Here is a 15501-nt window from a genome sequence, read left to right as displayed (position 1 = left end):
AGCGCAACAGTAAGAAGCATTTTGTACAAAAGTATTCTGTACTTCTGTATGACAACTATTAAAGAAACTTGAAACTTGAACTTGAACTGATCCACGTTAAAACTACACAACAACCCGGCCAAGGCTGCTCTGCATACATGCAATGTACACTTCGAAAAAACCGGCGTTCAACTATTACATTTCCCCACGGTTGTTGGTCATTAAAATTTCATAATAATACAACAATAATCTCTCACCTTTCGACAAACATTCCTAACCAATAGCCATCATTCAAACATACCTCGCGCGACTATTAAAAATGAGATTAAGTGCAACCGTTCACTTTAATTTTACCTAACGTTTAGAACACAACCAGCAAGTTGAACCGACACTTTATTAAGTACTATTTTGTTCGCCAGCCATCACGGCGGTCGAGTCTCGCAATATGTTCCGGAGTATCATGCACTAAAGGGGATCGTCCGTGACTTTGGGGTTTCTGTAATCCACAACCTCAATTTGTAGACAACCCCCTCGTCAACTTAATCTATTTGAAATACACCCTAATGCGGGCATAATCTTCATTTAGTTCGGTCGATATTAAATGCAGAGAGCACGATTCGTCGAATTGAAACATCCTCAGCTGTCTCTGCACTAACATGTTACAACCTACGTACACTTCCAGCTAGGACCTAACCGCTCATATTACCTAGACTCACTTATTCCCCGTGATCCATAACAAGCCCCCTGTTACCATATCGATCGCCTTCGTCACTTACATCTTCTGATTTACATGATCCAAACAATGTTGAATTAGTGTATTAACGACCCTATGTCCCGCCGATGGATCAGCCCCCCGCCATTTGCCGGTTGAGTTTCGGCTCCATCCCGCCAGCATAGACACACAATTCACCCATTGTCCCGACACGTAAAAAAATTACCCGCTCCGCTGCGTCCGGTTCTGAGTTAAATGATTAGGTCTCCATTCCCCAGAATACGCCTCTGTCGAATCTTGCCAACACCAGATATACCGCGCTCACGATTCAATAAGCCTTTCATCTCATGTAGTTCGACGCTTCAACCCGCGGTTGAACTAATCCTATATGGTCACAGTAGTTATGCCCACCCAACGCTTCAACCCCCTGAGCTATTACTTATTCTAACCTAAACTAACCTAAACACTGCTCCCCCATTCCTGTACGCAAAAGGCTATATTCACCGTGGGTCCCAACTAGTGGCGTACACAACCAGCCTTCATCCTGAATCCTCTATCAGAAAACATTAACATGTCTGCTGTGTACAGGAATCAACAAGGTTTGCATCTCAAACCCCAACATAGGTACACACAACAGTCATTCGTTAACATAATTTGAACATACATTGACAATACTGTAAGCCCTTTTTGCATATAAGTAAGCCTGGTTTCTAAGCTAAGTTACATTCTATTCTAAGCAAACATAGTGGTTCCATCCGGCTTACTTACATCAAAAACAGCTCAGTCTCTCTGGTCGGGAGGGGTGGAGCCGCAGACCTGGGTTGGGTGGTCTGGGCTCCTGAACTACCAATATGTTCGCTCTTATATACTATCATTTCTGGCCAATAATAGCACATTTTACTAATACAGTTGGTCCAATCAGGCGGCCTTCTGTGGGCGGTCCTCTGTGGCGATGTGATGGGACAGAGAGAGAGGGGGCTTATCTGTGGCCCCCGTTGGTGTGGTCTTTCGCTGAGTACAGAGGGGTTCTGCTGATGGCCCCCGTCATCCTCGGGTGGGGGTTGCGGTCGTCTTCATTCAGTGAACAGAAGGGGGTCTTGATGACCCCCCTCCTTGGTGTGGCCAAATCTCCTCTAAATGAATCTATATGGCTATAGATGTCTAATATCATCCAAGTACAGTCAGTGCTTTCTCAGACTGATACAAGACATCCTATGAAACCACACAACCTTTATTCACCAGACTGACACTCTGTCTATCTGTGATAGATATACCAGGCTTCCATACCAAGAGTGTAATACCACTTGTTCCTCTGCTATTTAAAGTGAGCCTGTTTACTGTGGGGTGTGACTTCCCCTGTGGCCTTTTATGACCGGCAACTGTCGTTCTCTCCACTCCAGTCTTCCCCCTGATCGGGGGTTTGTTTGGACTGCACTTTTGGCTAAGCCCTGTATTCATTTCTTTTATTCACACATATTAGTTATGGAATTCAAGGTCAATATTTACCACAAAGGGTAAGAGTATTCAAGTACAGAGATAGAGAACTTAGGTCAGCGCTTTGTTCCAGCTGCAATCTTGTCCGTAGTGTTAGGTGAAGCTCTAGCAAATGACAGAGATAGAGCAAACATTAAATAGGCACATACCAAACATTCCACGCTGTCAATAAGTGACAGCAGTCTGACATCCAATGACAGCACCCAGGTGTGACAGACAATTAGTGTAGACAGCAAATCAGTGGTGACATACAAGGTGAACCCAAAACAATAGGAAGTAACCCAGGTGGACAGTAGGATACTATCCTAAGGAGGATAGGATCCAGAACGTTACACATACCTACTCTCAATAGTTTTACCACTGGCCAGTACGGCTTACTACCATAGTATATTGATACCTGAATCACTGTACACGATTATACTGTACATACATCAGTTTAGCATTACCAGTAGCTTGTTATATATATATTATATATATTACATTGTATATGGTTAATGCAATTTACTATTACATTTGCACTCTGGTTAGATACAATTTATTTTTCATTGTACTGTACTTGCGCTATACGATGACAATACATTTTTATCTAATCTAAAATAAGTAAAATAAAGCAGAAGTCAATGCCATTTGCTTTAGTTATTTTACTACATATAATCTCAAACCTGTCTCTGGAGGACCACCAAGGGAGAATCGCACCAGAGTTTGGGAACCGCTAGCCTAATTGCTATTCGATAAGAGGTGAAACATGGTACAAAGCAACACAAAGTCGGACACCTCTGCTTCACAGTCGTTTTTTTTATTTCAATTCATGTTTGTGTGTTAGCATGTCATCACCGTACATAAAAAAGTTCATGAAATGTGTGTTGCGTGTAGACTCATCATGGTTAACTAGAATTGCACTTGTTTTTTTCTTCTCATTCACAATATTGGCAAACATTTCATTATTTACATCAGATTCCATTTTTATATGTATAAAAAAAACACCCCATCCTATGCACACAGTAACACTCAACTTTCAAAATTCAAAACACACAAAAAAATAGAGTAAAAATTAAAAATAAATTACAAGGCTCTTCTCTAACCAGATATTACCTGCCTTTCTCAAACTGATAACCAACTGCATTCGACCGATTTGTGGAAATGATCCACACTTGTTTTTTTTCCTTTTCTTCAGAGATTGTTTACAAAAAGATTGGGTATGGATTGCTTCAAGCTTTCCCCCCTGCAATACGCTTGGTAGTCCTGTGAGTTGAGGACCTCCTTCTGTTAGAATATCTGCCCTAACTTAGTATCGCCATCAGATCGTTGAGCCTACATTTAATGGACGGTGAAGCTGTGACTCGTCTACACCAAGGCAGGGAAGAAAACTACCATTTAAGATATAAGTGAATTTCACAGGATGCTTAGTCTCTATGTTCAGCAGAGGTGGGACCAAGCAAGTCTCAAGTATTAACCCTCAAGCATCAAGGACGTAGCAAGTCTTAACTCTGGACTATGAAGCAAGTCGGAAGTCTCAACCCTCGAGTATCAAGCAAGTCTCAAGTCCTAACCCTAGAGTATCAAGCAAGTCTCAAGTCCTAACCCTCTAGTATTGATTGATTGATTGAAAACTTTATTAACAGATTGCAGAATGGGTACAGTACAGCTCAATACATACAATTGTTAAGGGGATGCAGACCAGAGAAAGACTTTCGTCTTGTTTACATCAGGGTCCCCCATTTTCAATTCATCGTAACATATATGACATACATGACATACAGATAGACAGTACTGCTTCATCTCAAGTACTGCTATCAAGTCAAGTCACAGAGCTTAAGTCAAGTCTGAAGTCACTGGGTCTCATTCCCGAATATTTTCTAAAGAGTTCTCTTGGAAGACTTATCTTGGAACTGACTGAGACAGAATCAATGACAAGTTCACTCTGAGTCTCCAACGTGCGGGGAAGATGTCTTAAGTGTCTCAAACGGTCACAGCTGTGATATCTGCGTTGGGGAATGGCAACAGTCTGAAACATGAACGCGCGTCCCCGTTCAGGTCATTTGCATACAAAACAACACGTCCAGAGCTCCTTATAAGGCAACTAGTGATGCAGCCGTGTGTAAATGGACGCGGAAGAGCTTTGCGACCCATCAAAATTAGATTAGATTAATGTATTGTCATTATAGTACAGCTCGTGGTGCACCTTCTGCAGCGTGCGCGCAGTACTGTATAGCCTACGCGCGTAATGAATGAACGCAGTATAGGCTTATTATTCCAATGACTTGTTTCATCAGGAGAGCAGCAAAGACACTGCGCTGCCCACCCTGTAGACCGTAGTACAGTCAACCATGCAGTCCGCTCATGGTACGCCCGACTCTGGCGGCCTTAATATGTGTACAGTACAGTCTGTACTTATACTGTACGTAGGGCAGAGCATATATATATAGTATCTACTAAATCCTAATGAAACAAGTAACTAGAATAATATAAGCCTACTGTTCATTCATTAGACACGTAGGCCATACTGGCGCACACAAGACTTGTTATGGAATATTAATGCAGTCATCAGGGTCCCCCATTTTCAATTCATAATGAATTGTAAGTAAGGGTGCAACTTGCACCGTGCAATCCATTCTTTGTGGATCTAGCCCACAGTATTTCTGACACTGGGAATACATTCCCTGAGATTCATAGATGTCCCTAGAATCAGATACCAAGAACATGCAAATTGCTCATATTAAAAAAAAAGTCTGTAAATGTGTATTCTACATTCTTATGGAATGAATGATACAAAAAAAATTGTAATACATTTTGAGTACATTTTCATAACACGATAATTTGCTGTGTAATTAATTAATCTAATTAACGCAATAAACTGACAGCCCTAGATTTTTTTTTTTATATTTTAATGAATGAACAGTAGGCTTATATTATTCTAGGTACTTGTTTCATTAGGATTTAGTAGATACTATATATATGCTCTGCCCTACGTACAGTATAAGCACAGTCTGACAAAAAATGCTCTGTGATTCTGTCTCAGTCGGTTCCAAGATAAGTCTTCCAAGAGAACTCTTTGGAAAATATTCGGGAATGAGACCCATTGTGCTTAAATAAAGTCTCAAGTCAAGTCACTGGGTCTCATTCCCGAACGGAATTACGACAAAAAATGTCCTCTTATGCAGATTTCTGCGCATTTAAGACATATTAGCGCTAGTAGCACTGAGGAGCACACTTATGATTGATTGACTAATTGAAAATTGTATTAACTTGACAGACTGTGTTCTCATAGTGATTCCTTCATGTCAACGCTACAGGCCTCCTTGGAATTAATTACTTAATCATAATTAAAATAAATATGACAATATTTGTACGATAAGAAATTATGCATTTGATATCAGAAAAATAAATAATATGGATTCATCTGATCACAGGGCAGCTGGATTAACCATATCTGAACCAGCTATTTTGGCCAAATGTATAATTACTTTAATTACTCATATATTCAAACACAATTATGCAATTATTGTGAAATGATTGAAAATAATTATTTAATGCCTTCTGTGGAATTTGTATTTCTTATTCGTTACATATCCGTTTTATTGATTAATTATACATTTGAAAGAATGCAGGTTATAGCCAACACGATTGGTACAATGGGACAGACATTTGTTTGATATAGCTATAACTTGCATTCCTTCAAATGTATCATTAATCAATAAAACAGATATTGAAATACACTATGTAGCCTAGTACACCAACACTGCAAATGACAGTGGATAAATAAATAAATAAGAACTAAAGCTAATCGCGTGGAAATAGACTGCATTAATATTCCATAAGTCTTGTGTGTGCCAGTATCATTAGTTGCCTTATAAGGAGCTCTGGAGGCATTGTTTTGTATGCAAATGACCTAGACGGGAACTCACGTTCATGTTTCAGACTGGTGCCATTGCCAAACGCAGATTATCTCAGTTCAGATAGTTTGAGCCACTTAAGACATATTCCCAGCACGTTGGGGACTCACTTGTCATTGATTCTGTCTCAGTCGGTTCCAAGATAAGTCTTCCAAGAGAACTCTTTGGAAAATATTCGGGAATGAGACCCACTGAGCTCAAGTCAAGTCTCAAATCTGTAACCGTGTGTTACAGGTCTTCCAGGTCTCATGTGTGTTTAGTACCATACGGCAGACTGTGCCAACAGACATGTTTTTCATCAAGTCAAACTCCTGTGAGTCAATTAAAGTATCAAGACATTGATGATCAAGTTTAAAATAGTTTATTTTGGTCAAGTCGAGTTAAAGGGATAGTTTAGATTTTTGGAACCCTAGTCCCATTTCCTACTTACCAATGATCGGTAGAGTCCTTTCTCAGTACAATCCATGCTGTTCCTCATACTAGCTCCAGATAGTTAGCCACAAACCAATACAAAGTGAATGGGGTTGAGCTCGTCTGTACAACGGACTAAAGCTAACCAAAATCGATTCCACATTGCATAGTCAGTTTGTACAGACAGGAACTTGACCCCATTGACTTTGCATTAGTTTGTGGCCAACCAAGTAGCAAATAGGGCTAGAGTTACAAATATCATGACTATCCCTTTAACTCAAGTCCCCACCTCTGATGCTGTGTGCGTCTCCATGGTGAATGTATTGATCCTGCTGAACAAAGCCTGAACGGACATTCTGTACAGATTCTAAGTGTCGATAGTGGATCATGAGTCGTTCTAAACCTCACATCCATCAACCAAGATATTAACTTTTACCATCAAGAGTGAGAACCTCAACGACATAACACGTCAATAAAAGCAAAACAAAAACAAAAGCTAAATATACATAATTCAGTATATGTTCAGTGACCCATATTGAGGTTTGGGGAACATTGTTTACATCTACAGTCATCTTGAGATATATCCTTTCCAAAACAAAACAAAAACACTTTTCTAAAGTAAAACAATTTAATAAAAAATTTAACATTATAGAATTCATACATTCTCCATTCAATGGTTCGTCTTTTAAAGGGTTAGTTCCGATTTTTGGAATCAGTCTTTTCTCAGTACAATCCATAATGTGCCTCATACTAGCTACAGTAGTTAGCTACAAAACCAATGCAAAGTAAATGAGGTCCAGGTCCAGTCTGTACAAGATGACTGAAGCTCCAGTCTGTAGAAAATTACTGAAGCTCCTGTCTGTGCAAGCCGACTGAAGCTCCTGTATTGTAGCTGCAGAGAAGTCCCAACCTACAAATTCTATGTACAGAAAACATTTGGGTACAGATCTCGACAAAAAAAAAAAAAATGATACTCTCCAATATTGTGAATTATATTGCAGTATCAGTCAAAATAATCGCAATCAGATATTTATTTTCCAAATCGTTCAGCCACTCACAACCTGACCCCATTGGCTTTGCATTGGTTTGTGGCTAACTATCTGGAGCTAGTATGAGGAACAGCATGGATTGTGCTGAAAAAGGACTACTGATTATTGGTAATTTAAGAAATAGGGCTAGGGTTCCAAAAATCACAACGCTCCCCTTAAGAGTTATTTTTTCTCAGAATTACTTCCTTTCCTTGGGGCACTGGTACAGGACAATCCACCGCTTTCGTTCAGTGCAAGTTTAGGACTATGCATAGAGGGGCCTTGTTGATGAACTGGGACTGGTTTCATTTAACCTCTTTAGTGGCTCCAGACGGTTCTCCTTGGTGCTACAAGGCTGGTTCAGAAAATCACCTCCGGTACGATTGTTTTGGCCACAACAACAGATTCAACAGACAGGTATAAAACTAGCAAAAAAAACCTAAGCAGCAGAGACCAGGAACTGTGCAGAAAAACAGTAAGAGTTGAGCAGGTCCTCAGTTATGAGGTGTTCAAGGAGGCGGAGTTACAGAGATCAGTCAGATAACTGGGAGAGATATCCGACTATCTCCATGTTTGTTTTGGGATTCAAATCTTTAATGCTAAAAAGTTTATGCAGCCATACCCGTAGGACTTGTTTTAGGGTTAGAGGTGTCCGTCTCCTCCTAGTTGATTTAAAGAATCAAAAGATATGAGACTGCCGTCTCCTCCTAGTTGATTTAAAGAAACAAAAAGACATGAGGCGGCCGTCTCCTCCTAGTTGATTTAAAGAATCAAAAGATATGAGACTGCCGTCTCCTCCTAGTTGATTTAAAGAAACAAAAAGACATGAGGCGGCCGTCTCTTCCTAGTCGATTTAAAGAACCAAAACACTAATCGGTCGCCTTGAAGACTTTTTAGTTTAGTAATTTTTCATATTATGTTTTCATGTTTCAACTCTGGCATCACTATAAAACTCACAAATACCAATTGGTCTTCAGCTAGCAATAGAGTAAAAAAAAATAAAAATACAGAAGTTGTTCCTGGATGGCTAGGTTCACGCTGTAGATCAACAGTGTTGAGGCACACGTTTAGCAAGGAAGGGTCATCACATCAGAATACCAGCGTTCTATGCTCTGCTTGGTGTCAGACTTTGGAGCCAGTTCTAGTGAAGCCTGTATTAAAATTCAAAATATACCAGCTATCTGAGGAAATATACATCAACCAATATATCAAATGTTAGCTACAATGCAACAAATAGCAGATGATTGACATCCGAGGTAATAACCTGTCAACAGGTAATAAACGGGGAGATGGCTGATCCCATTCAACTCAGTGTCGACCAAACTTAGTTTCCACAATTGTGACGTGTGAGCCTTCCTTCTATTATAGTTTCCTTGATGTTTAGGGGAAACAATGTGCGGAATTTGACCAACTTTTTAATTAAATAAAGTCTTCCGATTAGTCGACAAATTCCTATGACCATTAGTTGCCATTTTTATTATACGCATTTACCTGGCTAATAGGGCTGGGTATCGGCACCGATTACCCTCTTTGCTTCGGATTCACAAGTGTCACGGTTTGACTTAATTGGACTGGAGTGGGTTCGTTCGATGTCGCTGGTTCCAGGGGAGCGGCAGCAACTGCTGTCAATGTCAAAAGATGCAATTTGGTCCAACCGAGTTTCCACGGCAGTTCAGCAGAAACGCAGCGCAAGGCAAACTAGAGACATCCACAGCACACGAGGCGCACTAGAAATAACGCAGAGCGAAACGCTTCACACATCCACTGATAAAATGTTGGGATCGATTGGATTACAGCGTAATCCTGCTTCCTTGAATATATACCTCCATCTACTACCACCTGAGTATAGGATGGATCTGATAGGACCTGCACCAAGTATGGGCTTTCTAACTCACTATGCCTCCCCCACCATGTCAGCCATGTTACTGGAGCCCCTGGGGAGAGGTCTAGTCTAACTCTACTGAAGACAAGGCACTGTTGGGTACTCGCTCCCCCCAAATGCTCCGTAAAAGTGTCAAACAGCGACCTCTAGGCACAAGAGTCCCTCTTGGTATTACACTTTGTTTTGGTCTGATGTGTGGGCTGGAGTTGAGTGGGGACAGGGGTTGTTACTGCTGGTCACCCCTCAGACTCTGCCAAGAGAGGTCTGGAGACAGTGTAATGAGTTACTAAACTCCTACCCACATGTAGACCAAAACAAAGAATGTAAACAAAGAGCAATACCATGAGGGGCTCCTATAGAGATCACCGTTCAACGGCATTACAGATTCTACCTTTAAAAAGGTTATTTGACGCTTTACCCTATTTTTTATTTAACAAATAAAAAAGAATGTTAATCATTTGACATCATACCGATGATTCAGACCAAAATCATGTGCAACTGGACCACGGATGTCCCACATTTTTTTACCAAGAGCTGAAAGGCTCCGGTCCTTCAACAAGTGCTAGACTGCTAGTGTTTTCTTTATAAAAATAAATAATGAAAAGAAAGAAGACATTTAGTGGCTTCTGAAGACATTTCGCAGCCAAGTCACTCATTCATGGTCCAATTGATGACTTTGGTTCTGAATCTTTCGGTATGATGTGACATGATAGAAAAATAGGGTTGGAACCAAAACGAATATCGTTCCATTAAAAAGGTTGATTTTGATAACAATAATTTCCATGCCTGATCTTCCACATGTACTACTTCAAAATATGATCAAATAAATTAATGGGTAATGACTAGCAATGGTGGTGTGTGTGTGCAGTTCCATCCAACCATTCATCCACCACAGAGGTGATCTGATCATCGTAGGCTTGATCCCTAGCAGGCAGGAAAAGGTTAAGAGTCTGTCAAATAGCGCCCTCGAGTGGATCAAAAGGGGACTACAAGCTGCGTAACTGAGGGCGAATGTTCTACAGATGAGAAGAGGGTCTCACCGGATGGATGGACCGATATCATCATCATCCTCCTTCTCCCTGTACTTCTCTGGCTCATTCCTCCACCTTATCCAGTCAGGTGGAGACATGTGGTGCACAGGTTCAAAAGAAAAGTGGGACTTCTCATCGTATCACTACAGTAGTACTAATATAATAGTACTAAGAATCAGATGGCCTAGCCTGGCAAGACCACACTGAAGCTATGCTGATTGGCATAGTGGGGAAAAGTGTCTTTTATAACTCTTGAAACAGAAGTCCTGGAGAAAAGAGAAGTATGGTGGGTGGCGATCGAGTGCTTTTACAGCAACGTTTGAGAGCAGTTCAGCCCAATAGGAATGCACCCAGTAGTTCAGCCTGCTGTCAGCCACCTCTCAGAGTTTATTGGTGTACAGTGTCTCCTCCTCGCTCTCACTCTCATCCTGGAACTCATGGGCCAGCAGAGACTTCTTGGAGCCCATGGACGTGAGGCGGATCTCGTCCTCGTAGTCGTCACGGTGCTGTCGCAGCCGGTGGAAGCCGTCCTTCTGCCGGTTGGACTTGGCCGAGCACACGCACCAGATGATGCACGCTGTCACCACCAGCGCAGTCATGGAGGCCGCTGCAGAGACACAACACCACCTTTAGTCACTTTTGCATTGAAGCAGCAACAGCAGTATTTTTTGGGGGGGGTTATTTTGGGTAGAAAACAGGTGGATTTTTCCTGCAAGTTGTCTCTAATGGCTAGTTGAGAGAGAGCATGGGGTCTACTGTGTAGATGGGAACTACTTTCTCTTTGGTGAAACCTAATCCACACAATTTACCACCTGATTTGCAAATCAACCCCATGAAGAAAATATTGTAGCAAAGTATGAACTGCTGAGAGAGAAAGGAGCATCATGTTTCTGACCATGACTCCCCTTTAAAGCATGACTAAAGATTAAGAGACTTCTAGTTGAGAGGAATTGTTAATACGGCACTACGTCAAAGCAGACGAGTTCAGCCTACTGAATTCTACAGTGCTTCCACAAGGGAACAGTGTATTTTCTAGGGCTGACCCCTATTAAATCGATTAGTCGACTAATCGGTCGAAAGGAGCCGTAGTCAACTGGCTCCCCATTGCTGCACGTATCCGCTTCAAGGCCCTCGACCTAGCATACCGTGCGGCAAAGGGAACCGCTCCCGCCTACCTCCGGTCAATGGTCTCTAACTACACACCCTCAAGACCCCTACGCTCTGCATCTTCTGGCCGCCTCAGATCTACTCCTATCCAAGCTCCGGGAGGGTCATCAAAGAGAAGCCGCCTATTCTCAGTCCTTGCCCCACAATGGTGGAATGAACTACCCATCCCAGTTAGGACAGCCGAATCCCGTCCAATCTTTCGCCGTCGACTAAAGACTCACTTCTTCAACCATTATCTGAAATGATAAAAAAAAAAAAAAAAAAATCTAACCCTAACTAACCTTAATGTCATGCACTTGTCCTAATAAACTAACCTACACTGTAACACGCAACACTTTGATGAACATTGTTACTCAGCTGATAGAGTTATACCCTTCTTGCTGTCTTGTCGCACAGAACTTGTAAGTCGCTTTGGATAAAAGCGTCAGCTAAATGACTAAATGTAAATGTAAATGTAAACTGGCCACCCTCTTAGTCGAATATAATAATAAACATATTTTTTTTATCATTCTTTCCAAAAGAAAATAGGCCTAGAAGCGTGGCTAAGGCTAATGGCACGCATACCAGAGGCTAACTGCCTATGAAAACAGGCACAGAGGCACTGAAAGAGGATTTCACCCATCTAATGAACACACTAGACTAGACAAATATCAAGATGTATCCATCAGTGGACCAATTGCATGCTTTTGCAGAGGACAAGAAGCCTTCAGTCGACTCCTTCAGACATTAAGCACCCCCACAGCCCAAATGGAATGATAAAAAAATTAAATAAAAACAAACATTATATAGGTATATATATATATATATATATATATATTTTTTTTTTAAAGTCGACCAATAGTCGACCAACGACAAATTTTGGCCAATCCTAGTCGACCATCCAAATCCTTAAGTCGGGGACAGCCCTAGTATTTTCTTTATCATATTTTGTGTTTCCTGTACTTGGTAGATGTGAAACAACTCAACAGAATAATGTACTCTCAAAGAAACACTGAAAAACTAAGAAAACAAATGCCTGTTGCTTTACCAGCGGTGGCCACGACAAACTCCCTGGGCAGGCCGAAGATTCGGTCATCCATGTCGAACTCGATGATGATGGAGCTGGCAGCTTCATAGGACGACACCACCACCTAGGGGATGACAACAGCCATTACATTAGGTTATTTTTTTATGTTTAATGATCCTTTATTTAATCATCACAGCTCCCATCCCATTTAGTCGTTACACCAATTCCTCCCTGATTTTTCTCTACCGTTAGTCTATGGAGCCTGTTTGGTGATAATTTGATTTCTGGCCTATGGTATTTTCTTCAAACTATGCAGTCCAGTATTAGTATTAGGTTGGGCGTAACAACTAGCTCATCCCCATGACAGCCATCTTAGATGGCCATCACACACTATGGAAAGACCCTTTCTAGACATTAAACTTGTGAAAATCCAAAATTAAAGCAAACATCCATCCTGAAGTAGAAATGACACGTGTTATGCCCATGACCACAGACTGCTTTATCAGGATTTGTGAAAAAAAGGAGAACCAAGACGTTTTTCTATAGTCAAATTAAGCACAAAACTTGCAGGCGCCCCGCTGGGAATGAACTGGAGACTGTTTGCTAGAGCTTTCACTTGCAAATGAGCTTTACTACACAGTAAGGCTTAACAATTTGGGACTGAAAACTGAGTCACTGGAAAATCTGGGTTCCGTCATGGTGTTCAGTCTGCCTCACATTCACAATCAACAGACACCCTCAAGCATTTTACATCATCAAGCGAGCACTGGAAACACTCATGGACTTGAGTTTTTCATATTCACAAATTAAGCAATATTACACAAGAGGGTATTCTTTTTTTTACCATTTGTGCTCCAATGGTGCTGCAGTAAGTCTTCTTCAGTTTTGTTTTATGGCAGTTACCATCTTATAAATTGCAGTTGCCATCTTATAAATTAACCTACTACAACCTACTATGTTGGAGTGTGCTTCTGCGATTTCTTCCCAAATAAATAATAAATAAATCCTTCACTAATTGTGTCTCAGGTATTTAAAGAGACTATCATATCCAACATTTCCTGATGGTTTACTAAACAAAAGCTTCATATTCACTTCTTTCATCCCATAAATGTCTCTTTCTGCTGAATACTTACTACACTGAAGTAATACATGCTGAACTGAATCTCTTTCCGGGCAATATACACACCTCCCTGTTGGATGTTGACCTATCATCTGCAAAGTACCATTCAATCTTGTATGACCCAGTGTCAATCTTGTTATGATATTCTCTTCTGCCTGACAATCTCCCATGTCCCACTTCCTGTTGTATTGCATAATATAAGTGTCTTTCTGCTATAACCTCATCAGAGTTCTCCTGCCAGCTTTCCATGATCTTACACCAAATCAGTTTATTTGCCTCTGCAGTGCTTCAGTTAGGAGCAAGCGCTCCCTTTACAAGGAGAGTATCTAGCAGCTCCTGCCTCACACAGCTGCTCTGCCACGCCGCCAATCACTAGGATAACGAGCAACGGCTCGCAGCTGTGATTAGAGCTTCTCTTCAAGTTCTGAGTCAGGATTTGACAACTGGCTCTTTTGAAACCATACAACACATTACACCATTAGGGTTATCCTCCTTTACATTTGAGAAGTAGACTAAATTAACACAATCAAACATTAGCTTTTTGTGTGTATTTTGTTATTTGTTAACAGTTTCTTTAGCCTGGAGAGTGGCTAAACTCCTCATCATTCTTTACAATATTGGGTCAGTGAAAGTGAAGTGGCAAAAAGCAAAGGAAGGGAAATTAGACTTAATGGAGCTGAGATTACAACCCATGCAAGTTGACCTGTGACTGAAACATGGTTGTCACCTGCCCACACTGCCAAGACCGCGTCGACACAGTAAGTCCACCGTTTTCAACATATTACAATGACCTTTGTTAACTTTTAACACATTACACAAGAAGTAGCTTAAGACGTGCCACTGTAAATCATGTGGAGTGACATCGCTGTCCTTCTCAGACATACGAGATGCGTCCTTATGGCCTCCGGCGGAGCATCAGATGTCCTAAGAAGTACGGAGAGGGCGTGGTCAAGGAGAGGCCCGACATGTCTATCTTAACGGGAGACGATCCAACGGACCCGATCCGGCCCGAGCAGCAGGTCCGAGAGGAAGCGTCCCGCCAGGCCCGGGAGGACAGGTGCAGGGTGAATGCCGCGTCTCTCCCAGACCTCCATCAGTCTCCCGAGGCTGCCTGGGATGGAGGCTCTGCCACCAGCGGGCCGTCTGGTTTACCGGGACCCCTGCTGATACACGGCTACACAGTGCCGGAGTACCAGCAGGCCTACCACTCGGTGGTGGACCCCTTGCTGTTGGGGCCCTGCGAGGGTGTCGGAGCCTACAGCCTGGAGCTGGGCAGGACCGTCAAACACCATCTGTTCCAGGAGCTCTGCTACCCGACGCTGCAGATCAGTGAGCGGTTGGACGGGAGGCTGGATGTGGTGGAGAGGTTCTGCGTGCTACGCTCCACGCCCGTTGTGGCGGTGGATATGAGTGGGGAGCCGCCGTGCTTTAATGCAGCGACGGAGAAAGACACTAAGACTTGCCCGGCGCATGTTGTGTGACGTACTGTAGAACCCTGTTGTGTATTTTATGTTAAAGGTGTGCTATGCAGTTTTCTGGGGAGGAGGGGGCGGTACATTTGTAGAGCTTACAATTTGTTTACAAAACATTATTTATGTAATTCTTGGAATTATTATAAATCAAAGCATAATCTTAAGGTACTGTGAACTATATGTAAGCCTGGAATATGTTTGTAAATTAAATTGCGGGCCCTGCCTTTGTGAACGGTGAAAGGGTAACTTTTCATGTAGCTTTCTAACTTCAAATCATGTTCCAGGGACTCAGTTTTCTTCTGAAGA

The 15501-nt window shown here is 41.8% G+C and overlaps 1 protein-coding gene across 1 annotated transcript in view; it reads right to left on the bottom strand.

The window, feature by feature from the left end:
- Nucleotides 1–8158: 8158 nt before the first annotated feature.
- The window catches only part of cpda (carboxypeptidase D, a), a 169741-nt gene continuing 162398 nt past the window's right edge, over nucleotides 8159–15501 (bottom strand). Inside the window, exons 20-21 of the mRNA XM_084319602.1 lie at nucleotides 12625–12727; nucleotides 8159–11037 (exon numbers count right to left, since the gene is read on the bottom strand). Coding sequence (XP_084175728.1) covers nucleotides 10811–11037; nucleotides 12625–12727 — 330 coding nt within the window. The 3' untranslated portion in view covers nucleotides 8159–10810. The remainder of the gene's footprint in view (nucleotides 11038–12624; nucleotides 12728–15501) is intronic.

This window comes from Notolepis coatsorum (assembly GCF_963971535.1).
Source record: "Notolepis coatsorum genome assembly, chromosome: 1".
Classification (NCBI taxonomy): Eukaryota; Metazoa; Chordata; class Actinopteri; order Aulopiformes; family Paralepididae; genus Notolepis; species Notolepis coatsorum.
This window is presented reverse-complemented; position numbering and strand designations above follow the sequence as displayed.